Below are 15328 nucleotides of genomic sequence, written 5' to 3' on the forward strand. Positions count from 1 at the left end.
CATGACTCGAACCAGAACCACAGTCTCTACCTTGGGGTAGGTCATGAATTAGATGGAAAAAAAAATCTTCTCCATGGTTAGTGAATTCTTAACTTAAGGAGGGCTATGGCGAAACCGTGCTTAGTGCAATCAAGCCAAAGAGATGTTAAAATATTGAGAGGATTGAAGAATAAGGGATTAATGCAGGAAAGTGCTCTTGGAGTGAAAGATCTGCTGTCAATTACAGAGCAGGCATGGTGGGGGGAGGTGTGGGGAGGTTAAATGGTCTATTACTATTTATGTTCTTCTGTATTAACTTTAATCAATTGCAGCCCTCACTCTTTCTATTTCCTGTACGGGGATTTGATTTTACAAGCCAAAGCTGTCTTGATAAGTTTTTACGCTGCAAAGACATGAGAGTAAATTGCTGGGTCATGCCCTTAAATTAGGGGGGAAAGGCATTAAATGGCATGTTGTGAAATGTTTGTTTTCTCAAGGGCACAGGTGTAAATGGACATGTTATTCCAATCTTCTGTGGTCTATTACTGTTGCTACATTACGATGTTGCTTGGAATCATGCTTTTAAACTGGAAATTAGTTTTGGATGAAGGCTATTTGTAGATTAAAAACACGTGGGACTTGGATTCCCAATGTTGGGAATGAATTTACGGAATTAGTTTTATTTTCTGAAGGGGGTAAAATAATTCTCCTTGGAAACAGAATATTCGCGCAGAGCTTTTTAACCTGGATTTAATGCACAGAACTCACAAAATTGGCTCAGATTTTATGTGGATAATGCCAAGGCTAATAGGACTCGTATTATAGTGTAGTAAAGCTGACAGCAACTTCCAGCATCTGCACTTCTGCCATTAAATTGAGAAATCCAGACCTTGCCAAGGGCTATTTCAAGGTTCCTGTAGATGCACAGTGACAGTCCTTGCCAGTAAGTATAACTCTAAATTGATCATGGTCATGTGAGGGTGAATTAAAGCTTGTTTACTTGTCCCACAAGGTAGGGACAGGGCAACATTCAGTGTTAGATGAATGCTTTACCCTAAAATATGTAAGAATTACTCCAAAGCAAGCACACGGGTGCTCTAAATTTAATTTCACAAATGCAGACGCCCTGATTTTCTCCAGGTCAAAATGTAATTAATCTTTCCTCTTGTCCCTCCTGTTCATTAAATGTAAATGCTTTAAATCTAATTTGTGTTTTCCAGTATAGACTGGGTGAGTCAGTCAACCATTCGAATAACCAGTTTTTAACTCTGATTCCCAGTTCTGTACCTCAGCTTGCTCTAAATTAGTCTTCACTGAAAAACCTATGGTAATTATTGGTGACCGTCTGCAAGATAGGTTTCAGGTGCTTTTCCTTTAACAATAAATTATAGAACAATCTTCTGTTAACCCGTGTTTAACGTGTAAATCAGCTGGATACTGAACATTTTTTATTCTGAGATTTTTCTACATGCTAAATCTGATTCTTGCAGGGTAGTTGCGGCACTAATTAAGATTTTGATTCAAACTTTCCAACAAGGTTGGTTCAACTGGCTAGCTGCAGTGTGTATGCCCATGCCAGACGTCTAAGCTTGTGCACTGTGGACATCACAACTGCATGCTTCTGACACTTGGACAGATTTATGCTACGGGAAGGTCCGGAGGTGCTCTGGCTTGGCACAGGCAATTGAGGCTAGTTTGGTCAGGCATGGATGGAGTTGGGCTGTAGGGCCTGTTTCCATGCTTTTTAGATCTCCACGATCTATCATTATGCCTTGGATTTGCAATCAAGTCTAGGAGCATTAGTCAGGGCATAGTGGTTTAGTCAGGAAAGCTGCAATCTCACAGTTGCAGTGACCAGAGTTTAATCCTGACCTCTGCTGTCTGGGCAGTATTTACACTTGCTCCCTGTGACTCCATGGTACTTTCTCCAGCAACTCCAGATTTCTCCCACATCCCAAACATGAGTGGATTGATAATTTATACTGTAAATTGCTCTAAATGTACATGAGTGGTAGAATATGGGATGAGTTCCTGGGACTGTGTGGAGAGTAAAATGGGATGTGTACATGAATACCTGATTGAATACTTAATGATGGTTGCGGACTTAGTGGGCCAAAGGACCTGTTTCTGAGTTTTATCTCTCTGTGACTTTATATAATATCCCCAGCTGAGTGGTTGGATGGATTTTATATCTTTATATATATATATAGCAAGAGGCAGAGTAGCAAATAAGAGGCAAGCAAGGTACAGCAAAGCGGACCCTAGAGGGAATGACGGTGGTGCAGCAATGTCAGGAGTTTCTGGGAGCAATTTGGAAGACGCAGGATCTTCATTCCCAAAGAGGAAGAAACATTCTAAGGGGAGAATGAGGTGATTGTGGCTGACGAGGGAAGACAAAGACAGCATAAAACGAAAAGAGAAGGCATATAACATTGCAAAGATTAGTGGGTGTCGGGAGGCAGAAGTTAGTGGAGTTGCTATTACTAAGGAGAAGGTGCTTGGGAACCTGAAAGGCCTGAAGGTGTACAAGTCCATGTGGTCCAGGTGACTACACCCCTAGGTTCTGAAAGAGGTAGCTTTAGAGATTGTGGAGGCATTAGTAGTGATCTTTCAAGATTCACTAGAGTCAGGAGTTGTCGCAGAGGACTAGAACATTGCAGATGTTACTCTGCTGTTCAAAAAAGGAGAGAGGCAAAAGAGGGGAAACTACAGGCCGGTTATGTTTTTGTTGTTTTTGTTTTTGTTGTTTTTTGTTTTTTCTTGTTGGGCTGCTGCTAACAGAAGTCTCTGTTGTTGCTGTAGCAATAAAATCTGTAGTTCTTCCATGATGGTCATGATGCACAATAGGGTGATTTCACGAAAGGTCACTGGGTCATAGGTCTTCACGCACGGAGCCGCAAAATCCAACTGGGGTACAAACGTCACTTCCAGTACATGTTATTAATGCTAGAAACGCGTACTTTCAAACCTGTTAAAAACCGCGAAAACGGTTAGTTTTTGCGCTATAAATAACTGTGCCAGTCGGGGTGACCGTGAGAAACAGCTATCCTACTTTAGAGTTCCAAAGATTAAGAAAATGAATGTAAAGAGAAGAGAGAGCTGAAGGGAAAATAACAGCGGAAGTTGTTGGCCGTGCAGATATAAAGATAGAAAATATCGGGAATTATCGCATTATCAATAATGCCTTAGTTTTGATGAAATGCAGTGAGCAAACGCGATAATTCCCGATATTTTCTATCTTTATATCTGCACGGCCAACAAATTCCGCTGTTATTTTCCCTTCACCTCTCTCTTCCCTTTACCTTCATTTTTCTTAATCTTTGGAACTCTAAAGTAGGATAGCTGTGTCTCACGGTCACCCCGACTGGCACAGTTATTTATAGCGCAAAAACTAACCGTTTTCGCGGTTTTTAACAGGTTTGAAAGTACGCGTTTCTAGCATTAATAACATGTACTGGAAGTGACGTTTGTACCCCAGTTGGATTTTGCGGCTCGGTGCGTGAAGACCTATGACCCAGTGATCTTTCGTGAAATCACCCTATAGGGAAGCAGGGTATTCTAATGACGTCACGTGCACCAGACGGCTGTGCTGACGCATGATGACGCCTGATTTGCGCGCGACAGTCACTACAATCCTGACGCACAAATGACGCCCAAGTGGGACAGGCCCTTAAGGGTATCAAAGGTTATGGTGAGAAGGCAGGAGAATTAGGTTGACACGGAAAGATATATCAGCCATTATTGAATGGCAGAGTGGACTCATTGAGCTAAATTGTTAAATTCTGCTCCTTTGGCTTGTGAACATGGAAACATAGAAAAATAGGTGCAGGAGTAGGCCATTCGACCCTTTTGAGCCAGCACTGCCTTTCAATATGATCATGTCTGATCATCTAAAATCAGTACCCCATTCCTGCTTTTTCCCCGTATCCCTTGATTCCGGTAGCCCTAAGAGCTAAATATAATCTAAATCTCTTGAAAACATCCAGTGAATTGGCCTCCACTGCCTTCTGTGGCAGAGAATTCCACAGATTCACAACTGTCTGGGTGAAAATATTTTTCCTCATCTCAGTCCTAAATGTCCTACCCATTATTCTTAAACTGTGACACCTGATCCTGGACTCTCCCAACATTTTTTCTACATCTAGCCTGTCCAATCCATTAAGAATTGTATATGTTTCTATAAAATACCCTCTCGTCTTTCTAAATTCCAGTGAATACAAGCCCAGTCGAATCATTCTTTCATCATGTGTCAGTCCCGCCATCTCGGGAATTGTCCTGGTGAACCTATGCTGCACTCCCTCAATAGCTCTAATGTCCTTCCTCAAATTAGGACACCAAAATTGTACACAATACTCCAGGTGCGGTCTCACCGGGGCCCTGTACAACTGCAGAACCTCCTTGCTCCTAAACTCAAATCCTCTCGCAATGAAGGCCAACATGCTATTAGCTTTCTTCACTGCCTGTTATACCTACATGCTTACTTTCAGTGACTGACAAGCACACCCAGGTCTCGTTGCACCTCCCCTTTTCCTAATCTGACACCATTCAGATTATAATCTGCCTTCCTGTTCTTGCCACCAAGAGGATAATAACTTCACATTTATCTCACCCAACCTATCCAAGTCGCCCTGCAGCCTCATAGCATCCTCACTGCAGCTCACACTGCCACCCAGCTATGTGTCATCCGCAAACTTGGAGATGTCACATTTCCTCATCTAAATTGATGATATATATTATAAATAACTAGGGTCCTGGCACTGAGCCTTGCAGCACCCCACTAGTCACTGCCTGACATTCCGAAAAGGACCCGTTGATTCCTACCCTTTGCTTCCTGTCTGCCTACCAGTTCCCTATCCATGTCAGTACCCTACCCCCAGTACCATGTGCTCTAATTTTGCTCACTAATCTCTTGTGTGGGACCTTGTCAAAGGCTTTTTGAACGTCTAGATACACCACATCCACTGGCTCTCCCTTATCCATTCTGCTTGTTACATCCTCAAAAAATTCCAAAAGATTATTCAAGCACGATTTCCCCTTCATAAATCCATGCTGACTTTGACCGATTCTGTCACTACTTTCGAAATGCGCTGCTGTAACATCTTTAATAATCAACTCCAGCATCTTCCCCATTACCGATGTAAACTGGTCTATAATTCCCGGTTTGCTCTCTCCCTCCTTTCTTAAAAAGTAGTGTTACATTGGCTACCCTCCAGTCCACAGGAACTGATCCAGAGTCGCGAGAACATCGGAAAATAATCATCAATGCATCCACGATTTCTAGGGCCGCCTCCTTGAGTACTCTGGGATGCAGGCCATCAGGCCCTAGGGATTTATCTGCCTTCAGTCCCAACAGTTTACCTAACACCTTTTCCTGACTAATGTGGATTCCCTTCAATTCCTCCCTCCCACTAGATCCTCGGTCCCCCAGTATTTCTGGGAGATTGTTTGTGTTTTCCTTAGTGAAGACAGAACCAAAGTACTTGTTTAACTGTTCTGCCATTTCTTTGTTTTCCATTATAAATTCACCTGTCTCTGATTTAAGGGACCTGCATTTGTTTTCACCAATCTTTTCATTTTTTTATATTTAAAGAAACCTTTAGTCAATTTTATATTCCCTGCAAGCTTTCTTTCATGCTCTCTCCCCCCCCCCCTCTTTGTCCTCCTCTGAGTTCTAAATTTCTCCCAGTCCTTCAATTTGCTGCATCCTCTGGCCAATTTATATGCCTTTTTTCTTGGATTTAACACTATCCTTCATTTCCCTCATTAGCTACGGTTGAGTCGCCCTCTCCGTTTTATATTTTCACCAGACAGGGATGCATTTTTGGAGTTCATCCATGCGGTCTTTAAATCTTTATGAACTTTTACTTCCTATTACTCCTTTCCTTTTATAATCTTTATTTGGATTAATATTTTGTTCTAACAATGTGATTACTTTTGTTTAGTTATTTGCTATGCAAATAGACAAAATTGACTCTCCATTTTTCAAACTCTTCAATTTTCCAATGTTTACCTCAAATGTTTTGTATTAAATGTAAATCTTTCAGAAACCAAATGAATATTCTTATTGTATGCCTGGAATAATGGAATTTAGTTCAATTTCAAAATTAGCCATTTGAAATCGACTACAGATCATTATATAACCTAACCGATAGTTCTTTAATTTTTTGAATACTTTCGAATGTACACAATGCAACAGCATGTGTACTTATTATCAGATGAGTTATGGAAACCTTTGGTGTGAGAATGTTTCTGTAACGCTCCTTGTTGCTGGCTCATTGGAAACATGAACTGTGATGTATCCTGGGATGTATCTCTGACATACCAGAGGTGCATTATCCAATTAATGAATAAAGGGAAAGGCCATTAGGCCACTCAGCAATGAATACCTGATTTACAAATAATTGTAAATGACCCAGCATCTACAAATCTCAAATTTTTTCTTGTACTTTCCTGGTGATGCTTTTTTTGAGTCCTTAATTGTAACATCTCTTTGGCAAGTGTGCTCCTGTTCATAGAAGAATATATTTTTGGGTATAAAGCCGTGTTGTGATGGTGCAAAGTTTAAATTGGAAAAATGTGCATGAATGAATACACGCGGAACCGCGGATGCTAGAATCTTGCTGCTGGAGGAAATATGATGAAACATAACCTGTCCGTTCCCTCCGCAGATGTTGCCTGACCCGCTGACGACCTCCAGCACTTTGTGTCTTGAATATTATGAATTATTATTCCCGTGGTAAATGATGGAGTTTTGAATTTATCAATACCTCTTTTGTATTTACAGTAAAGTAAGGAACAAGAATCTCTACCTGGCCACATTTGCTGCTGTTTTGGGACCCCTCAGTTTTGGATTTGTCCTTGGTTATAGTTCTCCTGCAATTCCAGAACTGCAGTCTAATCTAAACCCAGATCTGAAACTTGATTCCACTCAGGCTTCCTGGTTTGGGGTAAGTTTTACTTTGTAACTTTCCTGTGATGCATAAGTGAGCATGTCGTTAAGTAGTCACTTGGCTGATTTTATTCATTGTAGAAACAAGCGACTGCCGACGCTGTTTCACAAAAGAAGAGACAAAATGCTGGAGTAACTCAGCAGGTCAGGCAGCATCACAAAAAATAGACACAAGAACCTTCACAGAGTCTGAAGAAGGGTCCCATCCTGAAACATCACCTATCCATGTTCTCCTGCGATGCTGCCTGACTCGCTGAGTTACTCCAGCACCATGTGTCTTTATCACTGACTAATGCTTTCCTGCTGCTAAAATAGAAAATTGATTCCGCTCAACACTTTCCCATTCCTCTTACCCAGGGAATCCGATTGGTGATTATTGCACATTTACTGTCTCTAGTAGCGTGTTGGTATCCCAGCTTAGTTGTTAGGTAGAATTTGAAGATGACTTGTGTGTCTCAATCTGTTGCCATGTTTCCCTTAACTCATTCCTCTACCCTCCAACTCAATCTTCCAGTTGTAACAATATATGATGCTCGTCCATTGCTTATTAAAAATGCTTTACCACAAAACACAATTACTTTGTTATTCCTAAAAAATACCTTGTTCATAAATGCGTTATTCATAAATATATTGAAGATGTGACTAAAAAGGTTGTGGCCAGAGCTGTAGACATTGTATATATGAATTTCAGCAAGGTATTTGACTAGGTTCCGCATTGTAGGTTGCTCAGAAAGGTTAAATCACATAGGATCCAAGGAGAGATTGCTGAATGGATATGAAATTGGCTTCATGGAACGAAGCAGAGGGTGATGTTGGATGTTTTTTTTATCAGACTGGAGGCCTGTGAGTAGTGGTGTGCCTTGAGGTTTGGTGCTGAGCCCATTGCTGTATATCATCTATATCAGCAATTTGGATGAGAACATATACATGGCATGATTAGCAAGTTTTCAGATGGCATAAAAGTGGGTGGTATTTAAATGGTGAAGATGGTTGTCAAAGATAACAGCAGGATCTTGATCTGTTGGGCAAGTGGTGCTGAGGAGTGGTTGATGGAATTGAACACAGGAATGTGAGGTATTGCATTTTGGGAAGTCTTAACATGGGCAGTGCCTACACAGTGAATGGTAGGACTCTGTGGAGTGGTATCGAGCAGAGGGATGGATCTAGGAGTTGCTGGTACATAATTCCTTAAGTGACATCACATATAGATAGGGTGATCAAAAAGGCACATTGTCCTTCATCAGTCAGAGTATTGAGAATAGAAGTTTGGGGATTATGTTGCAGTTTTATAAGACATTGGTGAGGCCGCATTTAGAGTATTGTGTTCAGTTTTGGTCACCATGTTATAGGAAAGATGTTGTCAATCTGGAAAGGGTGCAGAGAAGATTTGAGGATATTGCCAGGATTCGAGGGCCTGAGCTATAGAGAGAGGTTGAGCAGGCTAAGATTGGTTCTTGGAATGCGGGAGAATGAGGGGCGGGGGGTGTTATTGAGGTGTACAAGATCATGAGGAATAGATTGGGTGAATGCCTCTGTCCTTTACCCAGAGCATGGGAAGCGAGAACCACAGGACATTGGTTTCAGGTAAGGAGGGAAAGATTTAATAGGAACCTGCCCAATTCCCTGTCTAAAGTAACAGAATATTAATTGGAATCCAGCAGAAATGCCTCTGCATGCTCGACAAATCCTTGTCTATCCTCCCTCAAACCGATAGTCAATGCTGCTGCGTTAAGCTCGTTGTCTGAGCAGTGTCCAGCTGCAACTCAGACGCAGCTAATAATTCAAAACCTCGCCACAGCATCTGTACATCCATGTCCTCCAGAGATGCTGCCTGACTCGCTAAGGTACTCCAGTACATTTGTGTTTTGCTCAAGATACTTGTAAACTTGAGTTCCGGCTCGTCGTTGGGGCACTTTCTGCACTTGCTGGCTTGTTTTCATCCCCTGTCTTGCAATCGTTTAGTCACAAGGAACTACAGATTGAGTGATTGTACAGTGTTGTAGGAAGTACAAACTGCCTTGATCGCATTTGTGACTGAGTACACAACTGTTATGTAAGAGCGAATTTACATGTCGCCTATTAACGCAGGCCTTAACACTGAGCACTCAGGAGGTACAGTGCGCTCTGTGTAGGATCAATCCACGCAAGGCTGCAGGCCCGGATGGAGTCCAGGGAAGGGTACTAAAGGACTGTGCTGTACAGCTAGCGGAGGTATTCACGAGATTCTTTAATCTGTCTCTATCTCTGGCAACGGTCCTCAAGTGCCTGAAAACAGCCACCATAGTGCCGGTGCCGAAAAAGTCTAAAGTCACCAACCTGAACGACTACCACCCGGTTGCCCTAACTCCAATCCCAATGAAGTGCTTCGAAAGGCTGGTCCTCTCCCACAGCATCCCAGCCTCACTGGACTCTCATCAATTTGCATACAGGGCAAATAGATCGACAGAGGATGCCATCTCTCTTGCTCTTCACACTGTCCTGACTCACCTGGACAGACAGTGCACTTACGTGAGGATGCTCTTCATTGACTATAGCTCTGCATTCAATACGGTCATCCCCACCAAGCTCACCACCAAACTCCACCAGCTAGGCCTCAGCTCGCCGATATGCGATTGGATCCTGAACTTTCTGACGGAGCGACCGCAGGCAGTGAGACTGGTCCCGCACCTGTCCTCCACTATCACCCTGAGCACCGGCACACCACAGGGCTGTGTACTAAGCCCCATGCTCTACTCCCTCTTCACTCACGACTGTGTTCCTGCATTCGACACCAACACCATTGTGAAGTTTGCAGACGACACAACAGTAATTGGGCTGATCACCAACGATGATGAAACAAAATACAGAGCGGAGGTGCAGAACCTGGCGGACTGGTGCACACGTAACCTCCAAGACCAAGGAGCTGATTATTGACTTCAGGAGGTCCCATAATGAAGAATACGCCCCAATCTCCATTTACGGGGAAAGTGTGAAGAGAGTGTTCAGCTTTAAGTTTCTGGGCACACACATTTCAGAGGACCTCACATGGTCCACCAACCATGCGCTGGTCAAGAAGGCACAGCAACGACTGTTCTTCCTGAGGACATTAAAAAAGACTGGTCTGCCCCAGCAGCTGCTGACAACCTTCTACCGCCGCACCACAGAGAGCATATTAACGTATGGCATCTCTGTGTGGCATCTCAGCTGCACGGAGGCGGAGAGGAGAGCTCTTCAGCGCGTCGTCCACAGAGCGCAGAGGATTATTGGGACACAGCTACCAGCCTTGGAGGGCATCTACCACACACGGTGCCTCAGGAAGGCCGTCAGCATCCATAAAGACTCCTCACACCCTTGTAACGGACTGTTCGAACTACTTCCCTCCGGCAGACGTTACAAGGCCTTCTTCGCCCGAACCTCCAGACTCAGAAACGGCTTTATTCCCAGAGCTATAGCGGCTCTGAACTGGCCCTGCTGAGTGCCCCACATCCCCCCTGGACTGTCTCCCTCAGATGGTCACGTCGCACAGTTTATTTATTTATTTTATTTTTTTGACATTGGTTGGAAGCTGCATACTAAATCTCGTTGCACTGATGTGCAATGACAATAAAAGATATTATTATTATTATTATTATTATTATTATTATTATTGCGCAAGTAATGTGTTCACTAGAACACTGAAATAGAGGTGCTGGGTCCAGAGGAAAATCAGGTGTAATTATGATTGTATGCTATGTTTGAAGCATTTAGACAAACACATAGATAAACAAGGCATGGAAGGATACAGTCCTAATGCCAACAAATGTATGTGATAGACCTTTATTTATGCTCGACTACAATGTTTCAATCTATTTCATTAAACCAGAGGCTAGTGCATTTGATTGCCCTCTTTTTCCAACCCAAGTACTGGGCCTACTGTGACATCCTTGTCTCAAGTCATCAAATGTCATAAAGGTTCCATAGGACCACAAAACAACTCCTTCACTCCACTCCATGTGTCAATTATATCTGTGCACAAAATTCATTTTCCATCTTTACCCCAAATATTTCTTACAGAGTTTTTATTTAAGTTTTCATTGTAAATGGAGAACAGTGCAAATAGATTATATAAGAATTCTTATAAATTGCTTTCTTGATGATCATTGCATAAATGCTTAGGAAGGAACTGCAGAAGCTGGTCTACACCAAAGGTGGACACAAAATGCTGGAGTAACTCAGTGGGACAGGCAGCATCTCTGGAGGGAAGGAATGCGTGATGTTTCGGGTATAGACCCTTCTTCAGTAAATGTTGCTGGACATCTTGCTAGCTTTCCATTCCTCACTTTTCACCAGCTACCCAATTGTGGTGATGTACTAACTCCAAGTTCCCAATCAGCTCGAAACCCTTCTTCAGACTTCTTCGTCCTGAAACGTTGCCTACTTCCTTCGCTCCATAGATGCTGCCGCACCCGCTGAGTTTCTCCAGCATTTTTGTCTACCTTCGATTTTCTAACATCTGCAGTTCCTTCTTAAACAGCTCTTCAGTTTGTTGTGATGCTAAAGTCTTGGGGCTGAATTTTGGGCGTATTAGGAACCTTGTACAGTGCTACCTCCTGCATAGTGTTTTGTATGTTTTCTACTGATTGAAACGGAAATATTTCTGACAATGTTATAAAAGTAAATAATATTGTACTTGTCTATTTTTGCAGTCATTAGTAACTGTAGGTGCAGCCGTCGGCGGCATAATAGGAGGATGGATCATTGATAAAGTTGGCAGAAAACCAAGCCTGATGATGTGTGGTCTTCCGTTCATTATTGGGTTTGTCGTAATTGTTGGAGCACAGAACATCTGGATGCTTTACACTGGCCGACTATTGACTGGATTAGCCAGTGGAATAGCATCACTTGTGGTGCCAGTAAGTACAAGTGCTGTATAAGGGGCTTGTCAACTTGCTTACAGTGATGTATAGGGATGTATAAATTGTTATTTAATGCAAAGTCTTCAAATCTGTAATGAATGGTATTCTTTCTTGCGATGACATGGAGACCATTGGGTCCAGCAGGTCCATGCCAGGTCTCATCAGAGTTTTACTTTCTCATTTCCCTGCAGCCCATTCAGCCTATCTAGGTTTACTAGCCTATACCTGGTTCAAGAAGGAACTGCAGATGCTGGAAAATCGAAGGTAGACAAAATTGCTGGAGAAACTCAGCGGGTGCGGCAGCATCTATGGAGCGAAGGAAATAGGCAACGTTTCGGGCCGAAACGTTGCCTATTTCCTTCGCTCCATAGATGCTGCTGCACTCGCTGAGTTTCTCCAGCAATTTTGTCTAGCCTATACCTGGAATAGGCAAGACAAGTGTAGGCCTGGTAAATCTCTGAAATATTTACAACACCTTACATGCAGATGGCGACCATGACTAGATGTGTCGCAGGTTCAGTTAGCTCTCACTTTTTAGATATTATGCTCTACTTTTCCTACCATAATGGACAATTTCAGAAATTATACCTGCTTTGCCAGATTTCTGTCCACTCACTTAACTTGTCTACATCCCTTTGTAGCCTCCCTGTTACCTCTCCCAACTATGTTCGGAATCAAATAATTTAGCAACCATACCTTCAGTCCCTTCATCCAGGTCACTTCTATCAGTTGTAAAAGGTTGAGGCGTCAGCACTGATTCCTGTGGCATAGTTGTTACATTAAAAGTTAGAAATAGACTCCTTTATAGTTGGCCAGTCAATCCTTGGTCCTCCTCCACCTTGAGTTTTCTCTTTCTGCAGTAACCTTTGCAGCAGCACATCACATGACTTCTGGAAATACAAGAATAATTTATCCACTTGGTTCCCTTTTATCTGCTGCACATGTTGCATCCTTAAACCGCTCTGAAACCATGTCTACAAAGCCCTCAATGGGCTTGCCCCCACCTACATAAAAAGTCTTCTCACCCACCACTCCACCTCCAGGCCCCTCAGATCGGCCGACTTGGGGTTGCTGAATATCCCACGGTCTAGGCATAAGCTCAGGGGCGACCGCGCCTTTGCGGTTGCAGCCCCTAGGCTGTGGAACAGCATCCCCTTTCCCATCAGAACTGCCCCCTCCATCGACTCTTTTAAGTCAAGACTAAAGACTTATCTATACTCCCAAGCCTTTCCTGACGTCCTCTGAGTGAGCTGTGAGGGCTACATGTATATATGTATGTAGTCTGTTTTGTTGTGCTATTCTTATAACAAATGTAAAGCACTTTGGCCAACGAGAGTTGTTTTTAAATGTGCTATATAAATAAATGTGACTTGACTTGACTAGATTTGATTGGTGAGATGATTTCTCATTTCACGGGGCCTTGTTCTCTTTGTGTGATTCCCTTCATTTTTTTTAACTCCCCTTGCGTCTTTAATAGCATCTAACGTTTTTGTATACTGGTTTTAGTTTTAGAGATAAAGCACGGAAACAGGCCCTTCAGCCCATCAAGCCCGCGCCAACCAGCGATCACCCCGTACACTTACACTATTCTACACACACTAGGGACAATTTGCAATTATACCAAGCCAATTAACCTACAAACCTGTATGTCTGAAGTGTGGGAAGAAACCGGAGATCCCGGAGCAAACCCACGCAGGTCACGGGGAGAAGGTACGAACTCCGTACAAACATCACCCTTAATCAGGATCAAACCCGGGTCTCTGGCGCTGTAAGGCAGCAACTCTACCGCTGCGCCACTGTTAACTAACTGGCCAGCTTTCTCAATCTTTTTTTTTTTAAATGGGAGACAATTGCTAATTTCCAATATTATGGAACCTTTCCCAAATCTAACTTTTGAAAAATTCAAACCAATGCATTAACCATGTCATTAGCCACTCGGATCTATCTCGACCTGCAGACTTGTTAATCCAAAGCATCAATAATTTGGTTCATTTTCCCCCAGGTGACTGTGATTCACCTTGGGTTCTTTGTCCGTACATGCTCATGATTGAGAAGTATTCCTGTGATATTGCATGTGTCCTCTGTAGTGAATGCAAAATTTATATTTCATTCATGTGCCATCTCCGTGTTTTCCATTCTTGATTCCTTGGACTCCCTTTCCAGGATGAGAACTCATTTTACCAGCTCCTTTTTAACTATTTATTGATATTCCTTTCTCTGAAAAAGTTTGAATTTATAATTTATAACCTGTTTTTTTTTTAATACATTCAAATAGTAAAGAATGCTCTAACACTTAAAAGTGAACAAGTCAACTACTTAGAAATTAATGCCAAACAGAAAATCTGTTGTAAGTGGCATTTTTGATTCTATGTCAGCAGAGGTGGCAGGGTAGTTCAGCAGTAGAGTTGCTGCCTCACAGAGACCCGGGTTCGATCCTGACCACGCGTGCTATCTATACGGAGCTTGTACGTTCTTCCTGTGACTGTGTGGGTTTTCTCCGGTTTCATCCCACTTTCCAAAGACGTGCAGGTTTGTCAGTTAATTGGCCTCTGTACATTGTCTCTGGTGTGTTGGGTAGAACTGGTGTACAGGCGATCGTAGGTCGGCACACTCACTGGGCCAAAGGGACTTTCCATGCTGTATGTTTAAAACAAAGCAAATGTCAGCACTTTCTTCACTTCTCTGAAATGTCTGTTTTCTAAATTCTAATGGATCCTTTTTCCGTTCACAACACGGAAGTAAGATGCTTAGTTGTTTTTCTGCCTAATAGTTAATATGAGCCTGCGTTTTGGCCTGAGGTGAAGTGTGTAGGAGCCCTGTTCAGCCACAGGAGGGCAGACCTTGCTAAGAAAAGTCTGGTCTACAGTGCTGAATTGATCCTCTCTAAGTAACCATTATGATTTTGATGTCTGACCCACTGGCTACCTGCCAATCCCTCGTGGCAAATCAACACCCCTGAAATTGTAGAGAAGTGGGTGTGTAATATCTCAAAAATGACATGAGCAAAACTCGTCAACTTAATGTTTACTGTTCCCAACCTGAAAACCATGTACTGTTACTCAGATTGCTGTCTTCATGTTGTCTAGGGTGATTATTATCACTAAAAGTCTATTAAATGTTTATTTGGGTTTTTCTTTTACCTAGATTTACATTTCTGAAACGTCTCACCCTAAAGTACGAGGGCTGTTGGGATCTTGTGTTCAGCTGATGGTGGTAATAGGAATCATGGGTGCATATGTTGGCGGTATGAACAGCTTCTTATTGTTACAGGTTTATGTATTTTTTACAAGGCCAGTCAGTGTGTGATCTTTGTATGTTCCCAGTCACACCTATATTGCCCCTCTCCCCATCTTAATGCCTCACCCTGCAACTTTGGCCTCCTTCCTGTAGTTTGTTCTCAGGGTTGCTTTGATGGCACCAGCTGGTTTGTTTTGGCATAAAAGCACTGCGGGGAAGCTGATGGAAGTGGATAAAATAGCATCATTTAAGGGGGCATTTTGACAGGCATGTGATGGAGAAGCTGGGA

The 15328-nt window shown here is 42.7% G+C and overlaps 1 protein-coding gene across 2 annotated transcripts in view; it reads left to right on the forward strand.

Moving 5' to 3' along the window:
* Positions 1–15328, forward strand: part of slc2a8 (solute carrier family 2 member 8) — a 44609-nt gene that overhangs the window by 15877 nt on the left and 13404 nt on the right. The window contains exons 2-4 of one of the 2 annotated variants that reach the window (XM_033048654.1): positions 6764–6926; positions 11593–11799; positions 14947–15046. In XM_033048654.1, the coding sequence (XP_032904545.1) occupies positions 6764–6926; positions 11593–11799; positions 14947–15046 (470 nt within the window). The remainder of the gene's footprint in view (positions 1–6763; positions 6927–11592; positions 11800–14946; positions 15047–15328) is intronic. The other variant, XM_033048655.1, reaches the window with a different exon arrangement.

The sequence above is a fragment of the Amblyraja radiata genome, chromosome 32, assembly GCF_010909765.2.
Source record: "Amblyraja radiata isolate CabotCenter1 chromosome 32, sAmbRad1.1.pri, whole genome shotgun sequence".
Lineage (NCBI taxonomy): Eukaryota > Metazoa > Chordata > Chondrichthyes > Rajiformes > Rajidae > Amblyraja > Amblyraja radiata.